The sequence below is a fragment of the Aquila chrysaetos genome, chromosome 19, assembly GCF_900496995.4.
Source record: "Aquila chrysaetos chrysaetos chromosome 19, bAquChr1.4, whole genome shotgun sequence".
NCBI classification, from domain to species: domain Eukaryota; kingdom Metazoa; phylum Chordata; class Aves; order Accipitriformes; family Accipitridae; genus Aquila; species Aquila chrysaetos.
The window spans coordinates 3,653,589-3,677,583 of NC_044022.1; the positions used below are offsets into that span (position 1 = coordinate 3,653,589).

At 38.0% G+C, this 23,995-nt stretch overlaps 1 protein-coding gene across 12 annotated transcripts in view; it reads right to left on the reverse strand.

Moving 5' to 3' along the window:
• FRY (FRY microtubule binding protein) overlaps nt 1-23,995 on the reverse strand; it is a 251,433-nt gene continuing 227,438 nt past the window's right edge. For 8 of the 12 annotated variants that reach the window (XM_030042562.2, XM_030042563.2, XM_030042554.2 and 5 more), the window contains 9 exons: nt 23,053-23,216; nt 21,644-21,833; nt 15,081-15,230; nt 14,102-14,200; nt 13,549-13,632; nt 7,283-7,300; nt 4,306-4,416; nt 2,030-2,223; nt 1-1,449 (listed from right to left, as the gene is read on the reverse strand). In XM_030042562.2, coding sequence (XP_029898422.1) covers nt 1,191-1,449; nt 2,030-2,223; nt 4,306-4,416; nt 7,283-7,300; nt 13,549-13,632; nt 14,102-14,200; nt 15,081-15,230; nt 21,644-21,833; nt 23,053-23,216 — 1,269 coding nt within the window. In that variant the 3' untranslated portion in view covers nt 1-1,190. The remainder of the gene's footprint in view (nt 1,450-2,029; nt 2,224-4,305; nt 4,417-7,282; nt 7,301-13,548; nt 13,633-14,101; nt 14,201-15,080; nt 15,231-21,643; nt 21,834-23,052; nt 23,217-23,995) is intronic. The other 4 variants (XM_030042557.2, XM_030042556.2, XM_030042565.2 and 1 more) reach the window with 1 other exon arrangement.

A 23,995-nucleotide genomic window follows, 5' to 3' on the forward strand; every position in this document is an offset into this window, starting at 1 on the left:
TTGTGATTATATATGACTTTTATATTTTAGTTAAATGGATGTACTGATCCAAGTATCAACCAAAGTTACGTCACAAAAACGGTAAGTGTATTTACAGAGTGAATAAGTTACATAGTTGTCAGAATAAAAGTGTCTCAGATGTGCAACAGATTTACATGCATACATTTAACACTGGACAGCAGTTAAATGTAAGAAAAAAACGATACATGTATGACTTTTATATATACATTACAAATAAAATAAGACATCTCTTTAAAGAAACTTAAAATGAGAACTTGCATTTCACATTAATATTTTTACTTTTTATACTCAAAATTTGTATTAAATAAAAATATGCATGCATAACAGTTGAAAAGATTTGAGTCTGTGATGGGACTTTCTCCTACAAAATGGCAAGTTAAATTAGATCGACCATCCTTTAATAGTATAAATATATTCATAAAAGCAACCCTCTAGTAAAAAGCAGCCAAGGTCCTTTAAAAAAAAAAAAAAAAAGAAAATCTACCAAGACCATTCATGATGCTTGGGGGGCCTAAGAACAGACCTCTGTGATATGATCCAGTACCTTCAGAGACAGTAGCCTAGTAACATTAGGAAATGTACTTCATAGCAGCTCGTTGTTTTAAGATACAGTAATCATATTCAAATTACAGTGTACATTAAACTGTAGTCCATTTACAATTTGTTTCATATACACAGGCTCTCAGCTTTTGACCAACAAGTTTGCGAGATTCTGTGGCCAGCTTCATTCTGCCCATCTTTCACTCAACCAAATAAGAGAAAAAGGAAAAAATGTACAAGTTTTTTTTTAACAAAAAATACTATTTCGTGAAGGAAACATTGCACTTTTGCCAACCTAAAATTAATTTGCTATAAAGGAAGTATTGTTCAGTGTAGTAGGCTTTGGTATGCAATGGAAGTCACTTCTTCAGTAGTGAGTTGCAGTTGCTCAGTGAAATGCTAACTGATTTTTGTGCAACAAAGGATGTTGTCCCGGATGCTCTATGCTACCTTTGTCCTTACAGTATTGCTACACGTTTGAAGTTCAGCCCATATCTTTTTAGAAGAAATCCTAAATGTAACAAGAGTGAGTACAGTTTGACCAAACCTTTGTAAGGCTGAGAAGACATTGAGCCACCTCACTCCAACAGGGCAGCACTCCCAGCTTGAAAGAGGACACAAGAGTCCTGTCAGAGACTTGTGCCAGAAATGCTGGAGTCTGGAAGAAAAGTATTGATGACCCGGTAACTCTGAGCTCTGCGAATCATGTCGCGGATCTCTATATTCAGTTCCATTAATTTGGTACAGATTTCAGTCAGGCTCTGGTTGGAGCCCACCAGTGCATAGGTGCCCGTCTGACCCAAGGTTTGGTGCCGGAAGTAAATGTTCAGTAGTGTCTGGACTTCATCATCAGAGCTACTTCCAAAGATATCATTGGGCCACAAAATCCTGCAATCAAACAGGAAAAGAATGTGCGTATCATTATGGGTTTATTAGCACAGACGGAAGCTAGGTGATAGAGATCTCTAAAAGGAGAACTGACTCGCACACGCTTATAAGCCGAAAGCAACTCACTGTTTTACGCTACTCATTTGTTACTCTGGTACCAGGCACTGAAATCACATAAAAGCGCAATTCCTATTATCTAAAAAAAAAAAGCTTAAGAAAACTCATTCAAATAAGTGAAGCTGGGCTGAATGTTAGCTGATGCCAGTGACATACACCTGTAAGGAATTAGCTCTGTAGAAAGATTCTTAAGAGCCTCCCAGAAGTACTTTCGATCTACACAATGTAATTAAACACTTTAATTGTTGCAAGCGTACATGTTTGTATTGCTGATTTGATATTGTTACTTGTGGAACACAGTGCAAAAGTTAATAATATCAGCGCCCCCACATACCTTGTTGAAACATATTAAATTAATTATGCTGGCTCAGCACATTACATTTAGTATAAAGATAGGAAGATAATAAATACATATGTTTCTCATAACATGAAAGTCTAATATGAGCCATGTAGCAAAACTTGCCTGCATTCTCTTATTTGTCGGACGGCTTTAACAAGTTCATTGTTCTTCAAACACTCCAGCATGGACTGAATAGCTGCTTCTGTAGAATTGAATGTGGGCTCAGATTCTGCCGTCAGAGGCTCAGCTGCGATGGCAGCAGTAGCATCCTTAAGATTTTTCTTCAACTCGCTCAGTTCTCTTGACATATTTAACAGCTGTTCCAAGGAGAAAGATGAGAGACGGGCATTTTCATTCTCCATAGGCACCAAAGGGAGTAGGTATTTCAAGTCTGTTCTTACTACTGCTTTGGATGTACACATTATGAAAAAGACCCCATTTTAACACAAGGACATTTGTTGATCTCTGTGCTCTGTACAATATAGGGAAAACACAAACTACAGATTTTTAAGCTTTGTGCTTCCTTTAACCCCATGCTGTATTTTTGGCTTGCTAAAATGCAAGAGCGCATCTAAACAATCTTTTATTTTTCACCCCTGCTACTTTTTTCATATCATAGTGGAAAAGTTTAAGAAATCATGATTAAGAAATCAGGATCTGATATGATTAACAGATGGACAGGAATTGTATAACCCTTTGTCAGGCTGAAAAGTTAATATGGCACAAGACTCATAAATAATTTGTAAGTGAGTGAAGAGTTCATTTCTCAAGATCTACCTTTTCATGCTCATACATGCTAAAAATAACCACTGTCACATGAACTAACAATGGAACTTCCTTTAAATAATAGCTTATGGCTCCAGCAAAATCTGCGAATTTCATGGTGAAACAGCTATTCCTCATATCATTGTTTCCCAGTTTCACAGGCTGCGTTATTCATAACAAAATCGTAACTGTGAAGTACAGCTACAGAAATCAATTATCTTCTAAGGAACACAAAATATTTCTACAATTGAGACTATTCTGAGAGTAGATGCCTACTGTCCTGTCTTCTCCTAAAAGTGAACAGCCCAGTCACATTATGAGCCAGCCCTCAGAACAGTACCTTAAGATACAGGAAGTATTCCAAGTCTTTGTACTACTACAGCACATCTGACACAACAAACTGTTTCCATTTATAGAGAATCTCTGAACTACTAGAATCTGTCATGAAATAGATTTTTTAGCTTCAAATTTTGTTTTACAGCTACAAGCAAAGTACAATAACTTCTTCCCCTCAATAGTTTAAAATATATATACCCTACCAGGAGAAAAAGAGATATGGAATGGCAAGTTAAATCTTTTCCTTAAATGATGATCATTCAACTTAAAGTGATCACCTCAAAGATATTTCAAAGTATTACACATTTTATGCAATTGCTGAAAATAAACTTGACTAAAGTATTGTGAAGTAAGATACATAGATATATCTAAAAACAAAAGGCTGTTGGGGTCAAAAGCGATAGCGTACTGTGTAAAAAATATCTAAAGAAGAAAGCTTGTAAAAATCACAGAATTAAAAAGACTTATGACATTAAGGTATCTAGTTAATTACATTTTTAAAACAGATTTAATACTCTTTGGAAACATTAAACTGATTTTGATTTGTTTATCTAGAGAACAAGATCAGGCAGTACACTTGCAGTCAAAATATAAAGTAGTTCTACACCACGCACCTTTGCTTGCTCAGGTATGAGAGGATGCAAAACCATTTAATAGCTGTTTGTCAAAAACTGCTGCTGACATTTCCAGTCTAATGCACATGCAACGGAGACAGTTTATATGGCTGGAAATCACAATGCATTATTCGAGCAAAAAACTTAATTTTGCATCCACATTAAGATCAATTTACCAAATTCTTTTGTTACTGTCATGCTAACAAGTGCTCCTGGTCTAAGTGTCTCCACAAAGTTCAGATAAATTCAGTCATGATCCAGGAAGAGGATGTTTTCTGTTATGTGTGAAGAAGGCTCATTTTCCCTAAAAATTAAGGCCTCAATTAAAGTAAAACTAAAAATAAATCACTTGCAGATGTTCACACAGTGTGAGCCCTCCCTACGTGTAAAGTGTGTGAGTGAGGTTAAGATTTCATATATCATTCTAGTTTGTTACCACTGACTGAAATGACTTTTGAAGACTGAATGTATAAAAGATCTCAGTCTCTGAAAGTACAGGCAATTACAAAAAATACAGCATCTCCACTATATTTTAATGCAGATGCTGGTGTATTGAAGGGTTTTGTCTGCAGACATATTCAGGGTGAAATAGTGTAATCTTTGGTGTAAGCCCTTAGAAAGAAAAATAAGAACACGAAAGTAAAGTAGTATTTTCAGTGTAAGGCTTTGTAGTTTGTTACATACCTCTGGCATGGAACTGACTTCATGCACTTGTCCGATAAGTTTACAGTAGGACTGAAAAAGCAACAGCAGCTGGAAGTGCAGTTTATATAATCGCTGACACAGTTCCAGTTGCTAAGGAGAAGGATTTGTAGGAGAAGAAATAATTAATAAAGATCATAAGTTTCAATAATTTTCAATAACTAATAAAACGCACTGAGATAGTTCCATTCTCAAAAAACATGATTTTACTGAAGTATGATCATATACTATTTCAGAAAACAAGTAATGATGTTTCTTCTGCGGATAAGTCATATATAACATTGAAAATCAAAATTATGATGGCTAGCTCTCACATAGCACACATCAGCATCAATCTCAAAGCAGTTTATATAGGTTAGCTTCACTGTCTCCAGTTTGCAGCTGGAAAGCAGAGGCAGAATATGGGGGAAATGACTTTGCTGCATAGAACATAAAACTCTAAAAAACTTCAGAAATGGTCAAAGACCTCTTCTAAGACGATGGAAATCCAAGAGAGAAGCAATGAAGTAGTTGTCCAACAGGGTCAAAGCTCCTGCCTGCTTCTCTGAGGGGAGAGGGAGAGAGGCAATAAATCCAGCCAGGAGCAGGAAGCAATGCCAGCTCTTCAACTTAAACCTCCGCTCAGGGATTTTCCACCACCTTAAAGAAACCATACAATTGATGGACGGAGTTTAATGTGTAAGAGGACATCTGGCTTCTACAATTTATTCTCCCAGATTAAGTAGATACTATTCTATGAATATTAAGTTGTTTCTTCCAGTGTAATGCGCAGCACCACACAAAAGGTGTTGGACACATTGAAGTAACGTGCAATGGGCACGTCTGCCGGAGAAGTCAAGTTAATATGCTTATGGTCCTGGTATCTGTAGTTCCACAGCTGGATCATGGTGCGGAAGGGAGGAGTATTTAATCTTCGACAAATTACGGAAGAAGTGAAAAATCTGCGAGTACAAGTCAGGAGGCCTCCCGACCCTTTGGCAGGAAAGCCTTACAGACTTCAAACCATATTTGATTTGTCTTCTCTTACAGACACAGTGACCAAGGGTGGGCTCAGGGATCTTTCCAATTTGCTTGGAGGAACTAGAGCAGAGTTTCATGCCAAACATGGCAGAAAAGAAGAAGCTATTAATGTCTTTGTGCTTTCCTTCAAGCACTTCATACATGCTTAGCTACCAGCATGTACTTCAGCTAGTTGCTGAATTGGGGTTTCTGCAAATGCCAGCACAAATACTAATAAAAAGTACTTTAAAAACATCACAAATGTTAATTGGACTGAAGTGTTTATTTGCATATGGTTCAATATTTAAGTGCCAGGGTTTTTATTAATAAGCCAAAATTAGAACCATATACTTAGCGTTCCAGTTCCCCAAATTTCTGTACCAGCCAGAGAAGGCTTGAGGTCGAGAGAGAGGTTCTTTGGCAAATGTCAGCTTTGTTCGTCAGGGAGGGCTGGACACCACCTATGGGCAGTCAGCCAAGGGCACTGCCGAACCAGGCAGAGCTAGTGTCCTTCTGAAGGAGGTTTACGGAGGAGTGGGATCAGGAGGGGAGGGCCAAGCCAGCGGGTGTCAACCTGGCAGGCTTCGTCCTGCTGCAGGGCCGGCAGACGGGGCTGCTCCCACCTCCGCGTCGGTCTGCCCCTGCGGCAACGTCCAGCACTGTGCATTTGCCCGCTCTGAGCTCTGCGCCTTTACGGATAAACCGTCTCTGGTATCCGAGTCCGTACGTTTAACGTGTGTTGCCCGAAGGGAGGAATCCCACCGGACCTGATACGACAGCAAAGACCCGCAGGAGCCAGAAGCGAGGCCCGGCAGATCTGTGGTGGGGAAAAAAGGGAGGGAAGGGATGTGCGACACGCTAGGACAGAACCTGTCTGTGGCCGAGAAAATGAAGAGTTAGGGCGTGAGGGATGCTGCCTGTTAAATAAACCTGCCCAGAGGCCATTCTCTGTAAGCGAGGCCACGGAGCACCGCCAGGCTTGCATCCCGGTGGCTAACCGTTCTCCTCCCAAAATAAAGAGCGACTGTTTAGATACAACCTCCTGGAAACGGCTCTGGCTTCTCTCGAACCGTGCTCGGGCACGGCAGGGGCTGGCTGGCGCCCAGCCGGGGAAGGTGCGAACCGCTCAGCCCTCACGCCAGCCCGGGGACACGGGCTTGCTCCCCGGTCCTCTTTAATTCACCGGCAGGGACTCGGCCTGAGCTTCTCCGGCAGGCACCAAATTCACCCCGTTCAAATTTTGGAGAACTGGCAACACTACGTAGCAGTTAAACACACCTATACTTGAAGTTGTCAGGGAGTTAAAAATTAATTGAAAACCAGGACAGAGCATAACATAATTAAAAAACAACAGTCTCATGACAGCTCGGCATGTAACACATGATTTTTTTTAGTCCTTAGAGAACAATAATTCAGTTTCACCCTTCTGGCTGCTAACATGAATGAAGACAAACTAAGGTCAAACAGAAGACTCAAGTTTGACTCGCTCAGTATTTAGTTACCATATCAAGCAACTCAATTTTTGTTATTCCTAAATAAGTATTAGAAACCAATAGTGGTGAAACTATTCATCAACGTATAAACAAAACCTATCTGAAACATAACCGTCAACTATAAATTGTAGTTTTTTCATTAGGACAAATTGAAAATTATAAATTTTAAAACAACAGCAAATTTTATCTTCCACTCCAGCATATATCCCTTCAAAGGCTTGATTTTTAAAATTTTATGTAAATGACCGTTTAAAACAGCATATGAAGGTGTCAGAATTTTGGCACAGTATGTTTAGATTTCACAAAACACACCTTAGTAAATTATTTTAGTCACGGCATGTAGAACCACATATTCTACAGGAAAATTATAACGAAAAAGGAAAACATGCTTAGAAGTAAAACAGTAAAATTGGGGTGTATTAGTCCATCTACAGATGGACAAAGAATATGAAAGAACTTCAACTTACTGCAAGAGATTCCATTTGCTACACAGCAAGCATGGCACAGGAGAAAAGGAAAGGAAAGAAAGTATAGTGTCAGTGTAATGCATGCAATAGGAAGCACAGCCCATCTTTAATAGCATAACTTGTCAGCAGTATTAGCAATGCTTGCCTCAACCCGGTAACTGGTTGGAAATATCACGTACAACATGCACAGCATTCTTAATAAAATCAAGCTTTAATTCTAATGGTAAATTACAGTCTAAATATCCTCAGTTAGATCTTCAGATTTATTAGTTTTGATTTATCCCACTCAGTAGCTCAGGAACTTACAGTGAAATTGTGTTAGAAAACTCCTGAAGTAACACTTTTCTTTAAATTTGCTTTCTCTGTTATTAAAAAGGGCTCATATTGCAAAGTACTCAAAAAATTAGGCAGGGTTTTCAAGTGATGAATAGAACTGAACTTTGTTATTTACAAATACTTTGTTATTTATAAATACTTCTATTTTTGGACATAATAGATCTAATGAAATTTCCAGGATTAGCTTTGTGACTGCCAGATTTATTACTTGGCACATTACAATGGAAACATTTCGCATATAACTTTTAAGTTATGACTATCATAAGAAAAAAGAAATTAATGGAAAATGCCAGTTTGGTTTCACTACATGGCAATGCCACAAGTTCAGACAGCTTTGTATTCCTTCCTCTCACCAGTAATGATTCACTGATTCCTAATTCTGGAGCTATTAAAATGTCAGTGTAAGTCCTGTTGCAATAGTAATAAAAATTCTAGTTGACCTGCATTAGCATTTCAAAGATTATGGAACTAACTTCTCTCCTCAAAAAAAAGTGTTCCTCTTTTCTTTGCCAAGAACTAACATTTGCACTCTGTGCACTTCTAATGCAGCTTTCCTTATTTTATATATATGACATTCTCAAGACATTTTAGATGAACAGAGTTGTCGTAAATGCTGTAATTAACAAACACAGTGCATCTGCCCAGTTACAGCCTGATGTCAGTGCATATGCACAAGTGTTAATAAACATTTGGAATTCTTATTAAAATTATTTACCTTGCCATCAATACAAAGGCAGCAAACACAGAAATGTGAAATAATGCTAACTTGATATAGCCCAACAAAGTATTTCAGTCTGGCTTCTTTCCATGGCCTTACTAGTAAAAAATGTATGAAAAGTCTTGTCCCAAATCCTGCAGTACTCTTTCATATAGCCATGACAAACTAAGCTTTAAGCTCCTGTGATGTTTAATTTTATGCCTTTAACATTGCTTGAACAGTTTTTTTCTTCTGTTTAGTACTCTTGAACAAAACCCTTGATACCTTGGCTTCCATTCAGTTCATGTAAATTAAGCTTTGTAAAGCTAAATTCAAGATAAGAAGAGGACAAGACCAGACAGATCACTGCGCTCTAGTAAATTCACAGGTATGCTGGCTTGTGTTTTTCAAATCTTGTTTGTCTCTGTCTTAAGCTCCTCTGAAGTTTAGCATGCCACCAAGTTTCATTTGGACTTTCAAAAATATTGGAATCCACATATAATTTCTAATTTGCCATGGAATTTACTTTAAAGAAAGCGGGGGGGGGGGGGGGGGGACGGACAACAGCAAATAAGTGAATTCCATGGTCTTTTTTTCCAGAAAAAGCTGTCTTCTCTGTACTGCTTCCAAAACCAGGGCAAGCCAAAAAAAGGAGTGGGCAAAGGGTTTCACAGTACATGAAAAACCCTTTCAGTCTTCACTGAAAGAAAATATACTGGATACAAAATGTCCCTAAACTACTGATGCTCAGCTCAATATTGCTCTACAATTTCATGATTGTAGCTTATCTTCCTCTCTCTTTCAGCATAAAATGAAATATTCCTTGGAAGTTGAAAAGACATTAATTATTGGACTAAGTGACATTTCTTTTAGTCCCCAGCAGCAAGGGCTCAGGGGGAGTGATCCTAGCCTTCACTCTTCTTCTCAATTTCTAGTTTAATTCCTATAGTAAGGGAAGTGTTGTTTTAGATTAGTTGATAGACACTACACAATTAGTGGGTTTGGTGGCTGAAAATACCAAATGTTTAGAGTATTTGGATCACTTGCACAGTCCTTTATGCAGCTAGTAAATGCTACACATAAGAAGAACACACCCCGTAGAAGCAACACTTCGATTTAGTTTTTTATTGAGAGAGAGAATTACTGTTCTGTACTATTAGCAGACCAGGAAGATAGCAAAAGTAGCAATCTGTAGATCACAGGCCTTCTTGCTTTTTTCAAGGAATCATTTTTACATACTGAAAACAGATGAAAGTTACACAATTATTTCTTAAGACATAAACGCTTTGATGGCAACACAGTCTTTAGTCATTTATTGGCACAGGAGAGTCCCACCATAACAAAGTAACTGCTGTGTGCAAGGGTTTTTAATTGCAAGTGCATTTTATTAAGGTATTCTATGTGACTTGACATTCCAGCAGACAAAAGCTTTTCCCACAATCTAGGAAAGTGGGTATGTATATATATATATACAGATTTGTGTGTATATGTATATATATCAGAGAGAAAAAAAAGAGATACAGCATATGCTGTGCATTCTTAAATATGCACTGGACTTGAAGGATAGTAGAAACTATTCTGTCTGGAGAAATCTAAACCACAGCTGTGTTCCTCCTTTAGAAATCTGCCTACCCAGGCCAATTTTACCTCATTGTCAACCCATGGATCTGTCAAACAGCATTCAGGTAACTGATTATTGATTATTAAGAATTTCTAACTTAACAATGAGACTCACTGTGCCTTGAGCTTTACTGTAACTCAGCTCAACTACAGATGACTATGGTCCCAAGAGGTACACCTCCAGTCTTACTGGTGGCCTAGAGTAATTGAACCTTTAGCCACAGGGAAACCCATAGAAACAGGTACATTCTGAATTTTGGGGGCAAATTTTTACAGGGTACAGCATGTTTTAAATATCCATTAACAGTTTGAGTTTGCAAAGCCCACGTCCATTAGCTTGAGGTGAGCTTTGGGATGAGGAAGGTTTAAAGTAGGTGTGTCCTGACGGTGGACTTAGAGAGTAAACTGAGTATCTCATGAGGAGATAGACACTTATTTGAATTAGCAGTGCTAACTGACAAGAAAAATAGGATCTTCCATGTATGTCTTTTCCAGAAAAAAACAACTACCAAACAAAACCAGTCTTTGACTAGATTAGGCATTGGAACAGGCTGCCCAGGGAAGTGGTTGAGTCACCATCCCTGGAGCACGTAGACAAGGCACTTCAGGACATGGTTTAGTGGGCATGGTTGATGGTTGGACTCAATGATCTTAAAAGTCTTTTCCAACCTGAACGATTCTATGATTCTAAAAAAATCCCCTTTCAGTAAAGCTGAAGAACATACTGATAGCTGTACTCATCTAAGACTGTTACACCTGGACAGACAGCACAATAGTATGTGTGTTACCTTTTGTCTATAAATTGACTCCTACGTCCTTGAGACTCTGTTGGCCAATGTAGCATCAAAGCTTACAAATCACAGACATATCCAAATCATGTCATCTGTTGCAAGAATAAGGGGGGGAAAGGCATTTTGGGACATGAAGCTTTTACCCAATTCAGAAAAGTTGCTAGCTCTAGTAGCTGAGATGGACAACTTCTATTTCAAGCTTCTTTAATGTCAGAATAAGCAATTTTTGCCTTTGCCCATTTTCAGTAACAATAACAATGGTCAACAAATCATGTGCAATTATTTTGAAATAAGATCTGATTAGAGAAACTGGTGCCAAATGAGTTACCAGCATCAGCAGGCATTTGTGATGCAACCGCTTGCGCTAATGCTGAATTTGGTCTTACGTCTGTCTTGTCTGTAGAGGGGACTATTTTCACCTCAAGCTTTTTAGCAAGTGGGGAGTTTGGAGAATCTAAGATTTCTGCCTTCTGTAGAGCAACGTGTTGCTTTTTCTTCCTTACAATAATTTCTGCTCCTTTTACAGAAGTAGCCTGTTTTGGTGCTTAGCTAAGCAATTTTTTTATGCCAGAATTTTTCAGCAGGATTTCAGGCCCTAGTCTAATCCTCAATGAGTTTAAGAGTTCAGGCAGGTTCCCTTGCGACTACCACTATAGGATAGATTTTTTTCCCTACAATTACTAGATTCTTTAGCCTTTCAGATTGAGGGAGAAGAGGAGAAAAATGTTAAGAAAACAAATACTTGCCACTCTAGGAGTAATTTTTCCTTGTCCCTTACTAATCACATTTCCTCAGTTTCCCTGGACTCTTCCTCCCATTACAATTTTGTTGAATAAACAGAATGTTCCTTTGGGAAAAGCTGCTTCAATTGACAGGTGAATGAGAAGGGGAAGAAATATGCCTGTTGATCAAAGACCTACCATCCTGTCAACTTCCAAGGAATAATGCATTTTGGGATGAAGGAACAATGCTGGGGAGAGACCAGGGATTCCTGCAGGAGTGAGAAACCCTTCTTTTCAGTCTGTTTAATAAGCGGTAAGAATACTAACCCCAGCTTCACAAAACACACATTTAATTCTGAGACAGAGAACACCTAATTAAAAAAACCCACAGAAGTGGAACACGACATTATTAACTTTTAGATGCATTTAGGCCAGCTATATGAGCTTACATCACAGTTTGTTCCTTATCCTCAGCATTCTCTCTCCTCTACTTTTTTAAAAAAGAAACAATGTAGATTATCAGCAAGATGTGTGATCCTCCATCCCATTCTATGGGTTTTCAAAAGAGGGATGAAGAGGATAAGCTAAGCTGTATACAGTAAGACATGTAACACTACAGTCTGAAGTCACTGTTCAGGGGGTTGTGCATCAGTGGGAAGAGAAAGCCCATGCACGGTCCAATAGTTACACCTCCCTACGTATACGTAAGCTCCCTCTCCTGATGTACTTGTAGGAGAGGTAGCAGCATGTATTCCAGGCCTCTCTTTTTTAGATTTGAGAATAGCTCACTTGCAACTTCTCTGTACACCATTACAATTACAGAAGAGAGACAGTATCTTATTTAAATGCATTGGAAGGCGTCTGTAACTTTTGCTGGTACCAATGCCAGGTGGGGGAAGATTGAACAGTTTTCCCACTGCTTGTGATTGCAGCCAGAGGATTTATTAGCAAATTAGATTTGCTAATAAGGTCAAGGAAGCCAAAATGCAGGGGCGGCAAGGATTTGGGATTCTTGGGAAATGGCATAAAAAAATAAAAATCAAGGGTGTTCAAAGAGAGGAACACAAATACATAGAAGTGAGAAAGAGAGGTTAAGATAAAAACAGAAGAAAATAAAGTGAATTGGGGGAGAAGACAGACAAACCAACATATGAATAAAACAAGCTATTTGAAAAAATTGTTTACAGTAGGCAACTGTGTGTTCTGAAAATGTCAGCATTATCTTTTATAAGTTAAAATACACGGAAAGAGGAGATGTCACTTTTTTCCACATGCTGTTGCTGCTTCCTGACTTTGGCTAATTCTCCCCACCCCCCTTTTTTTCCCATCCTTCCATTCTTTTTCCTCCAAAATGAAAAAAAAAACCCAAGACCCACAAAAAAAGATTTCTCAACTCGTTCTACACCACTAAGATACCAGCTGTTTCCTACATTAGTATTACAAATAACAGGAATGCCTGCTGATGGTGCTGATTTCTGAAAAGATTGATTTATTAACTGGAATCAACACACTAAATATATATATTTATGTGTATATATATATATCTATATGCATATGTGCGTGTAAAACTTCTGTTCAAAAGTGATAAAGAGACATTTTGCCTTAGGTGTAAATACTTATCTACAGCATAAATTATTTCACTGGCCATTTTACAGTCATTATTTCATAACTACTATTCTAAGCGTACTTCAACCAGGCAAGCCTCGCTGTGGGGCAGACCAAGCCTGTAACAGCCGTAGATAAAATGGGTGTAGTGTGGCAGCACAGTACACCAGGAGTGACTTTCAGAGACACAGCGCTGTGGGAAACTGCTGCAGCAACATCCTTCTAAAAGGGAGAGCACACCCAACCCAGGCAGGGTTAGCTCTGCTTCCTCGTCTACGCTAGGAAGGCAGAAGGATTGCTTCCGAATACTTCCCGTTTTCTGTGGCCAGGACTGAGGCAACAACAATACCTTTGAGCCTTAGCTGTGAAAACTGGATTGCGCCCAAGCCCAGCAGACAGACAAGGAGGAGGCACAGCAGGTTCTTGCGGGTCCGAGAACAAGATATATCACACCTGTCACTTTACAGGACAGAAATAATACTGCTCATTTATTACCTTTTCTTCTGAGTCCCCTGGCTGGCAGGTAATAACTCCATCTCGTGAGCCCCCAGCAAACGTTGCTTTGCAGTTTGCAAGCCACTGTTTTCAGAAAGAAATTAAAAGAAGATATGAATAAGCACTATAGTTTGAAGAAAGGTAAGCAGTATTTTAGTTTCACAGCACAGCATGTAAATAAATAAAAATTCGCAATTGCACTTTTTATGCACACAGACTGTGACAGTTTGCTTTGATTGTAATTTTAAAAGTGTAGTCTTGATTTCTATTAGTATTTGAATTGCATAAACCAAGAAAATTAATTAATTACTGAATAGGATAAAGGAGAGACCAGGAATATTAAAGATGCCAATGTTTCTAAAATTAAGGGATACAATAGCTATTTTTTTAGTTCTGGTTCATATGTTCAGGAAGAAACATTTAATGAATCCAGTACCTGAAACATGTTTTTCTACTAAACATTAGTTTAAACAGAACTGAGTGTATCTGCAGTCTCCTGATATAGACAGTATATACATGTACAAAACCAAGAACATAACATAATCTAGCGTACCGAGAGCGTTGCTTCTTTTCTGTTGTTGTATGTGTCCAGGTACTCCTGCAGTTCTAAAACACTGAACTTCAGCTTTTCAAGAAGGCCACAAGAGAGCAGCTGGAGAAATGAAATCAAAATATCTAGTAAATGTCACTATAGAATAATAAAAATATTAGCAGAGTAGAAAGTATAGTAAAGATCTTGCAAAAGAATACTTAGATTTACAGATACTAAGAGTGAAAAATATTTATATTTATGCAAGAATACAGAGAGAATACTGTACTGCAAACTCAACAGCAAAAGTTGCACCTGTGATAATGTGGAATTGAAATTGTGTTCTAACAGCTTTGCAGAGGACTTCCCTAAAATAAAATATTGCCCAAAGCTTAATTAGTTAATCTCCACAGCTCCCTGATGACGTAAGGCACAGCTCTTCCACAGTCACAGCAGTAGGCCTAAGATTACATTTTGCAAGTTCCTACCTCCATACTTCTGTCTGAGGCCACGCTGTCCTGATGCTGTTCGATAAACATGGGCCAGAATGAAAACAATGGGAAGGGCTATCATCTCATTCATTCCCTAATATATATTTTTATCATCCAGCTCACATCACAGTTGACTCAAATGAAACCACTAACCATGTTACCATCTTTCACGCTGAACTATGTAAAAAATAGCTTCTCCCTTTCCAGTTATGGAGCCAACTGGCTCTGGTAGGCATCGGTTTTATATTGGTTTTTGGCGCACAGGCTCAACACATCATAACTATTCTACAATTCTATGATCCTGTGATTCTATATTGCCTATCTGCCAGTACTTGCCTAATAAAATAATATGGAAAATTAATGGAAATATGGTTAAGAACAACAGATAAAAATTAGAGATAGGAGGCGAGTACCTTTTTGACATGTCTGTTCAGGAGCTGCTCAAAAGTGAAACAGCCAGTAAAATAACACATTGCAATGCAGCACACACCTTTTGAAAGGAATATACTCACTGTTTCTGCATCTACAAAAAGGGTGGGACATTCCGAACATGATGTTAACATCTGAGAAGACCTCACAAACTTGGAGCCTATTCCTCGCAGGTTGTCTCCCAAGTAACTAGCTGCATCACAGGTTAGGAAGCAGAATCTTTTCTGAATATTCTGGAAAGCAAAATACAGTTTATTACATTCTTTACTCAAGTACAAGCTGCTTTCCTTTGCAAACAAACGGCAGGCTTTTTTCCTTTGCACAATAACACATGTAAAAGAGACCATCTCCCTGTGGAGAACTGAACGTCTGCTCAAGGATACTGAATAATAGTTACTATGCTGGAGATGGTGTACAGCTGGGCAGCTGTGAAACTAATTACAGAATTCATAATAATCTACTATTGAAATACATTCTTTCTTGTAAAGACAATTCAATCTTTATAAAGTCTTTTACCCGCAGGTAGCTTTTTTTCTTGGCTGTTCAGAGTTAACAGAGTTGATCAGCACATTGCTTTTTCTGCCCATTCCGGGCATTGTTTTGTTAGTATTCCATGTCAAGTGGCTAATCAGATAATATAATGGACATCCTAATGCCAAACAGCAGCATGGAAAAATCAGAAAAAAACTTTTGTTTTCCCCTGTGGGAAAAACTTTCTTACTAAAACTTTTCTGCTGCTTGGGAGGACTCCAGAAATACTGCATGGCATCCGGGAATTATTCTTCTCAGAAGATTTTTTGTGTATTGAGTCCTAAACCAGTCTAGTCTTCAGAAACATTCTACTTTCTTTTCAGTGAATAATATATAAAGTGAATAATAAATCAAAATAATATATTAGTCTTGCAGGAACTGAAATAATGATATTGATAAATACACAGCAGGTTTCACTGCCAAAATATATCTCACTAAGGCCAGCTGCTCAGCAGGTGGGAGTAACATGAAAATATTTTTAAAAATAAAAGTATGCAACATTTTTATATGATTGGTTCCACGTTACCATAGGCATTCCTCTGAGGAATGTAGGTTAGGACCTGTATTACCGTAAGCATGCCTCACCGGAGAGGCAAATACCAATCTGGATGACAGAGATATAAATAGCCTGTTACTGCTCCTACACTGGAGTGCTGAAGTTAAGCACCTAAAATCGGGTGAGCTGAATTCAGACTATATTGATAATGGAAGCTGTTGGATTGAATAACCTTTTGAAAAAAGCTACATAAGCTCTCACATTGTAGGTAGGGTATACATTATCAATAATTTATAAAATGTTTAAAGAGAAACTTCCTCTACAGACCAATTTCATAACTGCTTATTCGTGCATCTCTCTCTAAAGCATCTGAACTGGCCATCTGAACACAGTCAAGATCGGATAGACTGATACTTGTCTTACTGTATGTTTCTACCATCTTACTTCAACACAGAAACAGAGTGCTATACATGTCACTCAGCACAGGGTTCAGATTCTCTGCTGCACTGACTCTGTAGTAGAGGCAAAGGCCTCTTACTTACCACCAAACCAGGTAAATGATTATTTCTATGAGCAACTAGCAGAATCATCTGAAACATAAGGCTTGGTGACAGTTGGAGATTTACTACTATGATGGCTTCTGAAAAGAAAGATTCAGTCCAAGTCTCAGTGAAACTGTTGCTGACAACTCTTCTGCCAAAGGAAAGAGATCTAGATTTGATCCTAACCAACGCAAAAGAACTAGCTGAGAATGTAAAAGTGGAAGGAAATTTAGAAAAACAGATTATGGAACAGAATCCAAGAGCTGTTGGTTGAAAGGGACCTCTGGATAACATCTGATCCAGCCTTCAACTCAAAGTGGGACTACTGCCAACACTAGATCAGGTCAGCCATGGTTTTATCTAGCTGAGTCTTTAAAGCTCCAAGGTCAGAGCTTCCTCAGGCTCTCTGAGTAACCTGTTTAGGTGCCCTCCTGGGGAAGAGTAATTTAGTTTATGAATATGAGGTAGTGAAGGAGACAGATTACAGAAATAATACAACCGACTTCAATGCATTCAGAATTTGCAGGAAGGAGCCCATTAGAAATAACTTCATGGGGAAAGGAGATAATGAGAGGTAGCCATTCCTTTAGGAAAAAAAAAAGATGGCAGAAGCACATTCTATACCACTGAAAGACAGAAAATATATTAAGACATACATCTGGCTACATCACAGATATTTCACTCAGGCAAATACTCATGCAAAAAAGAAGAACAGAAATTGAAACTGTGTTAAATTACTAAATTGGGTACTAAAAATAGCACGGTGATGTAGGCACAACGATCAGAGAGGGAGGGAGATGCCAAATAAACTAGTAAGAGAAAGAGAGAATGTCAAGAAGTAAACTAGAAATAATTAAGAGGAAGGCCAAGGAATCACAATGGAGACAAATAGCTACTAACAGATGCTACTGAAAAGACTGATGTGTTTAATGCCTTCTTTTGCCCTATTGCTCTCAGAAAGGGCACCTGTGTACAGGTAACAATGAGACATCTATGAAAACTCAGGCGAGAACAGATCTTGCTAGTAAGGGCTTGGATATTTTTACATCTTTGCAGAATAGGGAAATTCATGCTATGATAGTTATAATACTGGCTAAAGAGGTCTAGGCCAAGTATATTTGACAACTCACAGAACACAGGGTGTTGTAAAAAACTTGAGGAAAGTGCTTATGTCAAAAAAAACCCCAAGAGCAAAAGAATTAAACACAAAGTTCAGGAAATGGGGGAACATGTAAGACATGAATAATAGGCAGTATAGATTTGGTCAGAACAAATCATATCAAACTATTTAATTTTCATGAAAGGTTAAAATTTTCTATTAGGAGGAGAAGCAATTGATATGTTATATATTAATTCATTTACTATCTTAGAAGTAAGGCAGAGAAACCTGGTCTAGAGGTAACTAGGTGTGCAAAACCAAATTCAGAAGTTAATTATCAGCAGCTGACTGTCCAAGTGGAAATATGAATTGAGTAGGATTCCACTGCAGACTGTCTCAGGCACTAACCAAGTCATTAATGAAAATACTGATCAATGGAATACGCAACACGTTTATTAAATGCATGGAAGATTGAGCTGCAGGGGCTGCAAACTCCTTGGAAGCCAGCATTAGAATTCAGACTGATCTTGATAAACTGGAGAAGTGGTGCAGGGAAAAGAAAGAAGGACAAAGTAGTAGGATAAAACAATCCACAGAGCACATTCAGGATGGAGAATAACCAGGAAGGCAAAATTTTGTAGAAGAAGATCTGTATACTACATTGGGTTACAAGTGGAAAATGATTAACTGCATTCCACTGTACAGCAGTTAGCAGAGAGAAGTTTTAAAACAGGAACACCTTCTATGAAACAGGTAATTCTCTTACAGTTGGTGCTGTTAAGAACTTAGGCTGAAATACAGAACCTGCTCTTGCTTTTCAAGTAATACACAGACTAACTGAAAAGAGCCTATAGCAACAGTGAGAAGTTTAGAAAATGTGAGTTATGGCAAGGTTGAAAGAACTGAGGTTAAGTAAGAGAAGTTTGGGGTAGGTGAAGTCATGGTAATGGTCTTCAAATATAAACAGCAACTGCAAAGAAGAGAAGTACCACCACTGTGTATAGAGCAAGAAGCCATGGGCATAAAAAACAGAAAGAGAAGTTTTCAAGCGATAAGGAGAGTTAAGCATTGGACTACATTGCCTAGGAACATTGTGAAGTTCCACCTTAGCCTAAAGGTTAGGAACAGCCTAGAGAAAAAAGTTAAAAATCATTTGACTGGAATGAAGGTTACAGTTGATCCTGTCCTGGGCAAGATAAGGAACATGAACGCTTCAGGTCCCTTCCAGCACCCATCTACTCATGTATTTTAACAGTTCTAGTTTATTTTATGAAAATAACTTCCTCAAAGCATTTCAGTGATGGCTTCATCAAAAGCTGACCAGTGTACTGTTTAGATTCAAGAAAACATATTCTTCCTTTACTGCTTTCCTTTTCAGATATTCATAAAAGCAATGATCAATCTACAGTTATGAAGATAGCAGTCTTGAACAGTGTTTTAAAATATTAAAATGTGAAAGAGCCAGAGACTGTACACTTTGGTATCTATGCATAGTACTTCACTAAATACATTTATTTAGCAATTACATGGACTGTAAGTTATCATCTCAGCTATGTCCTTCCAGGTGCAGATTACAGTGGCTGAAATCTTTCAAGCGAGGTCTGAATGCAGTATATATTTTATGAAATGAGACTACTGTTAATAATAATGCCAACCACCAGCATATTATGAATAGGTATATGCCTGCATATAGTCGCTGAGCTTTGTGTCAATGTAAATAATAATGAAATATTCTCAGAACATTTTCTTCTTAACTTCAGGTTTCCTCTTCTGAGAAGAGGACTTTTCATAACAAAAGGGCTTGACTGTGGAAACTACTTACTAGCTCTCAAATCTACTTGTCTTGGAAGTGGCTGGTCTGCTGGAAGACATTTGAATCGATGGAATACCAAGAGGCAGCCATAAAGATAATCTAGAGATCTCTGAACTATGACTCATTTACAGGAAAAGTACTTCAATAATTTCAGGAATTTCAAACAAGTTTAGCGTGTTGTCGGCAAACATCCAAGATACCATTAACTTGATGCAGACTGAAATGTAGGTGCCCTGGAAAATGCACTTCTTTCACTTCACCAAGTATTTAGTTGACAAGCTCCTCCAAACAAGGATTTTATTTCACAGTTAAATATTTTGGCAGTACTTTGTGTTGCAAGCCTAGCACATATTGGGCTTGTTTCTGAAACTTCCTGTTGGTGAGGGTCAAAAGTCTTTTAAGTTAGTGGATGAGTAGCAAAGTTTGATTGTGCAAACACAATACAATTCCAGACAAGCTGGGATCTTATGAAAAAAATCTGGGAAAATAATACTCCTATGTTTTAACTCTGAAGAGGAGAACAAAGCTTTTTTTATAAACTAAAAATATGGCTTTGACTCCAGCTAGAAAATTCTGGTTTGTTGATACTATTAACACTTTTTTTTTTTTTTTAATTACTGTTATTCAGGTTTTGCTGTTGCTTAATTTTTTTGGAGAGCAGTATTGTATCTTTCTCCTCCAGTGTCAACTCAAGAAAATGAGTAGGTTATCTTCTGAATATAGGGCAAGCACAACAGCAAATGTAGTGTGTGCATGCCAGCATTTAGAGTTAAACAGACACTTTACAGGTGATGTTTCACCATCCCTGGAGATATTAAAAAAGCGAGTGGACAGGGTACTTCAGGACATGGTTTAGCGGGCTTGGTTAATGGTTGGACTCGATGAACTTGAAGGTCTTTTCCAACCTAAATGATTCTATGATTCTATTCTATGTTTAGGTCTTGCGTTACACAGTTTTATTTATTTAGTTTTCAGAAGTGTGACACCGGTTCCTTTTCACCTCTTCAAAGAGAACAAAAACGACAAATAACTCTCAGAACACTTGAACAGGGCTATTAACCTCTAGGACTGACATAATGGCCGAAAAGCTCAAATACACACCATAAGGAAACACAGGACTAATTTTCAAAATTGAACTGTTATGCACTCAGGTCAGTACTCTTTTGTTCTTCCAAATCGGTATTTATCAGTGTTTAAAAGAATGCCTATATGGTGCCCATATATACAGTGCTGTAATGTTTACAGGAGGACAGAGTGTGCAGCTAGAGAAGACACGCGATTAACTCCAGTGGAGCACAGAGGAAACAGGATGGAGAAGAGATTCTTACCGTATGATGCTGCTTTCTTACAAGGATAGTCTTAAAGATATGAAAAGATCTTAAGATTGTGTATTTATTAGCAGCGTACCCATTGCTAGTAAAAAATTGTGTACTCTGCGATCATGGGTACTTAAACTCTGCATGAAGTTACCTGGCTGCTGTGTATGCTGCTGCAGCATGCTAAACATCCCACAGCTGCCTCATATAAAGCAGCAGAAACTATTAAAAAAGGCTTTAAGACTAATTACAGGTAAAACCAGACAATCATTCCTTAGGACAGCTTGTAATCTTGACTCCTTTTTTTTCTTATCTTTTTGCAAGATTCTTATCTTTGCGAGCATACAGTTTTATAAAGGAGAAACGTATTTCTAGTCTTCAGACTCAATCTCTAGAATTTATGTTACATGATGGCAGCTGGATATTTCTATTCAGTTAGGTACAGAATATTTAATAATGTTGACATTTACATGGGCATGGTCAGAATTCAACAGTTTGAGATGAAAGAACGGATTAACAATAGTTTGAGATTAAACAGCTGTTTCCTGTCTCTTGCAGTTATTGTTTCAGGCTGTTTCTAAAGTACTGAAGAAAATACTCTTTAAAGTGGATCCATATTTTATAAGGTTATCTCCAAACATGCAAGTATAAGGTACATACTATTTTTATGACAAAACTGGTGCTAGAAGACAGTTCTGCATGAAGATCTACTATGGCAATTCTGCAGCATGCAAAATTACAATGGTTATATACCTAGTAGTTCATTACTGGTATTACTATCAAGAACCGTCCTAATAGCCACACACAATCTAAACATTTTGATTTTCTATCTTCAACTTATTTTCTCACCTTAAACAGGGAAGAGAACACATGAAATGTATACACTGCACAGGAACCATCAGAGTCGCCCATGAGCTGGTTGATATGACTACGCCAGGCTTCTTCTGCATCATCACATGCTGCTGGCTGGAATGCAGCAAGGATGGCAGAAAAAAATGGTGAGGGAGGAGGGGAGGCATTTCGATCAACATCTCCAAAACTGAAGGAGAAAAAAAAATAAACTGTGATGAAAGGAGAATACCAAGAAAGTGGCAGATAAAATACAGTATAGCAGAATTATATAATCACAGGACCAATTACAGCACCTTTCTAAAAATATTCATGAACTTTCAAATTACTTTTGAAGGTTGGCAAGATGTTGGCTACAAGAAAAACCTCAAAATCAGAATCCCTATCTTCAGGCAGCTATCATCTATCTTCCTCCATCCCAGAATACTTGAATTGTTTTATCGTACCATTGTTTGGAGGAAGAAGGCTGAAACTGCACAGGAGGATAAAGCCCATGAAGAAAAACTCCTCTTCTAGGAAAACTTGGTTTTAATAATGTATAGCAGAAGTACTGAAAAGAATCTCAGCGTGTACAAACTTTACATATACTGACCTGCTTGGTTCCCCCCCATTGTAATGGATTGGAGAAGATCCATCCCTTCTCCACGCTGTTCTTAGGACAGAGCATTATTTTGGCACTCCATGGTCAGTGAAACAGGGTGACTACCATTTTTAAAGGGTACTGAGCTACTTGATCTTGTGTATTTTCCTTTGGGATAGAGAAATACTTCCTATGGCTCCCAAGAACAGGAACTGTGATTCTGAAACACGGTGCTCAGACAGAGAGCGAGCTTCTTTATATATCCTCATTCCTTTCCTTTCCTTTCCATAAATACGGGCTAATTGCAGTCTAACTCAGCACCCAAAATCTGAAAGCACTCCATAAGGCATGGAAAAATCTTGATGCCTTGTTGCAACATATACTGGGGTCCAGCCATGCTCACCAGCAGCCTCAAGAGTATGCAGATGGGATTTTTGACAATATTGTGACTTCCTTATGACCCTTAAGAAATCAGAAGGATGAATACATGGGTGACCTGTTGAACAGATAACTAAGCAGTATTTCCATTACTGTGAATCTTTAAAAATGCCTTTTTTAATTTTGATAAAATATATTACATATATAATGACTAACTGCATAGATGTATGTAAAAATCCTATCTTGCTTCTCCTAGAAGGAAAATCTTGAGCGTTTTTTGAGTTGTGTGATAATTATGCAGGTAATTAGAGCATTGTCTTCTAACTGCTCTAAACTCATGAGAATTCTGTAACTCTGGTGGCCAAAACAGCCATTCCATTAACTAACACCTTGTTATCACTTCGTTGTACAGTGTAAAAGAGCTTTTATGAATAATAGCATATACAAGTACCTAGCAAGAGCAAATTGTTCCAGCCTGTCAACTTTCTCTTCAGTCTCTGTCATATCCAGACTAAGGCTATCACTGCATTCAAATGCTCCAGGGAGTTCATTTGTAGACCCCGAAAGGTCATCCTCGTGGACTGCTGTATCTTGTTCTTCATGTACAGCTTCAACCTAGGGGAGTGAATGATGATGTCTTAGAAAACAGCAAATTACTAAGTTAGTTCCACTACTAAATAGAAAGCATTTAATGAAAAAACCCACATGACAACATGTTAAATTGCACAGATATATAAAACCACAGATTATAAATGACATGAATCAAGTTACACTTCTTCAAAAATATGCTATTTGCTTAACTTGCTGTCTTGGATCAATATTATTCTTAAGGCATTTCTTCAACTTAATTTAATTTTCTAGCAAAATTTCAGATTTCAATGCATTTGGTAACATAGCAGGGGAGTGTTTTTTCAGGCACAACAATTGGGTTCTTGTTACTGTCAAGCTGTCGTTGTCACTTACCACTTTATAGTCTCCAAGAGTGTATTAAAGACTCTCAAAATATATTGAAAACAATCACTGTCTGAAAGACTACATGCATGTTTAGAATCGAGAATTATTTTTATCATGTCATTTACATAATAACTTCCATTCAAGAGGAATCCAAAGCATTCTACAGGCCATTAAAAGGATTATGCTTCTATCATTCCTTCCTTTTTCATCCATTAGCACCTAAAGCTCTTGATTTCTTTTTGAAACCTTCCAATTTCTCTTGCATTTTTGGTCTGAACAAATTTTGTTTCAGTTTTAATCTTTTGGCTTTTGTCTGCATCATCCATAGCATCCTGCGAAGCAGTTCCTGTAGGGATGGATGACTGCAGTGGGTAGCTCAAACTCTTTATCTTTTCTGTATGGGCTATCTCATAAGGTATGTGTCTGTGCACATACGCATA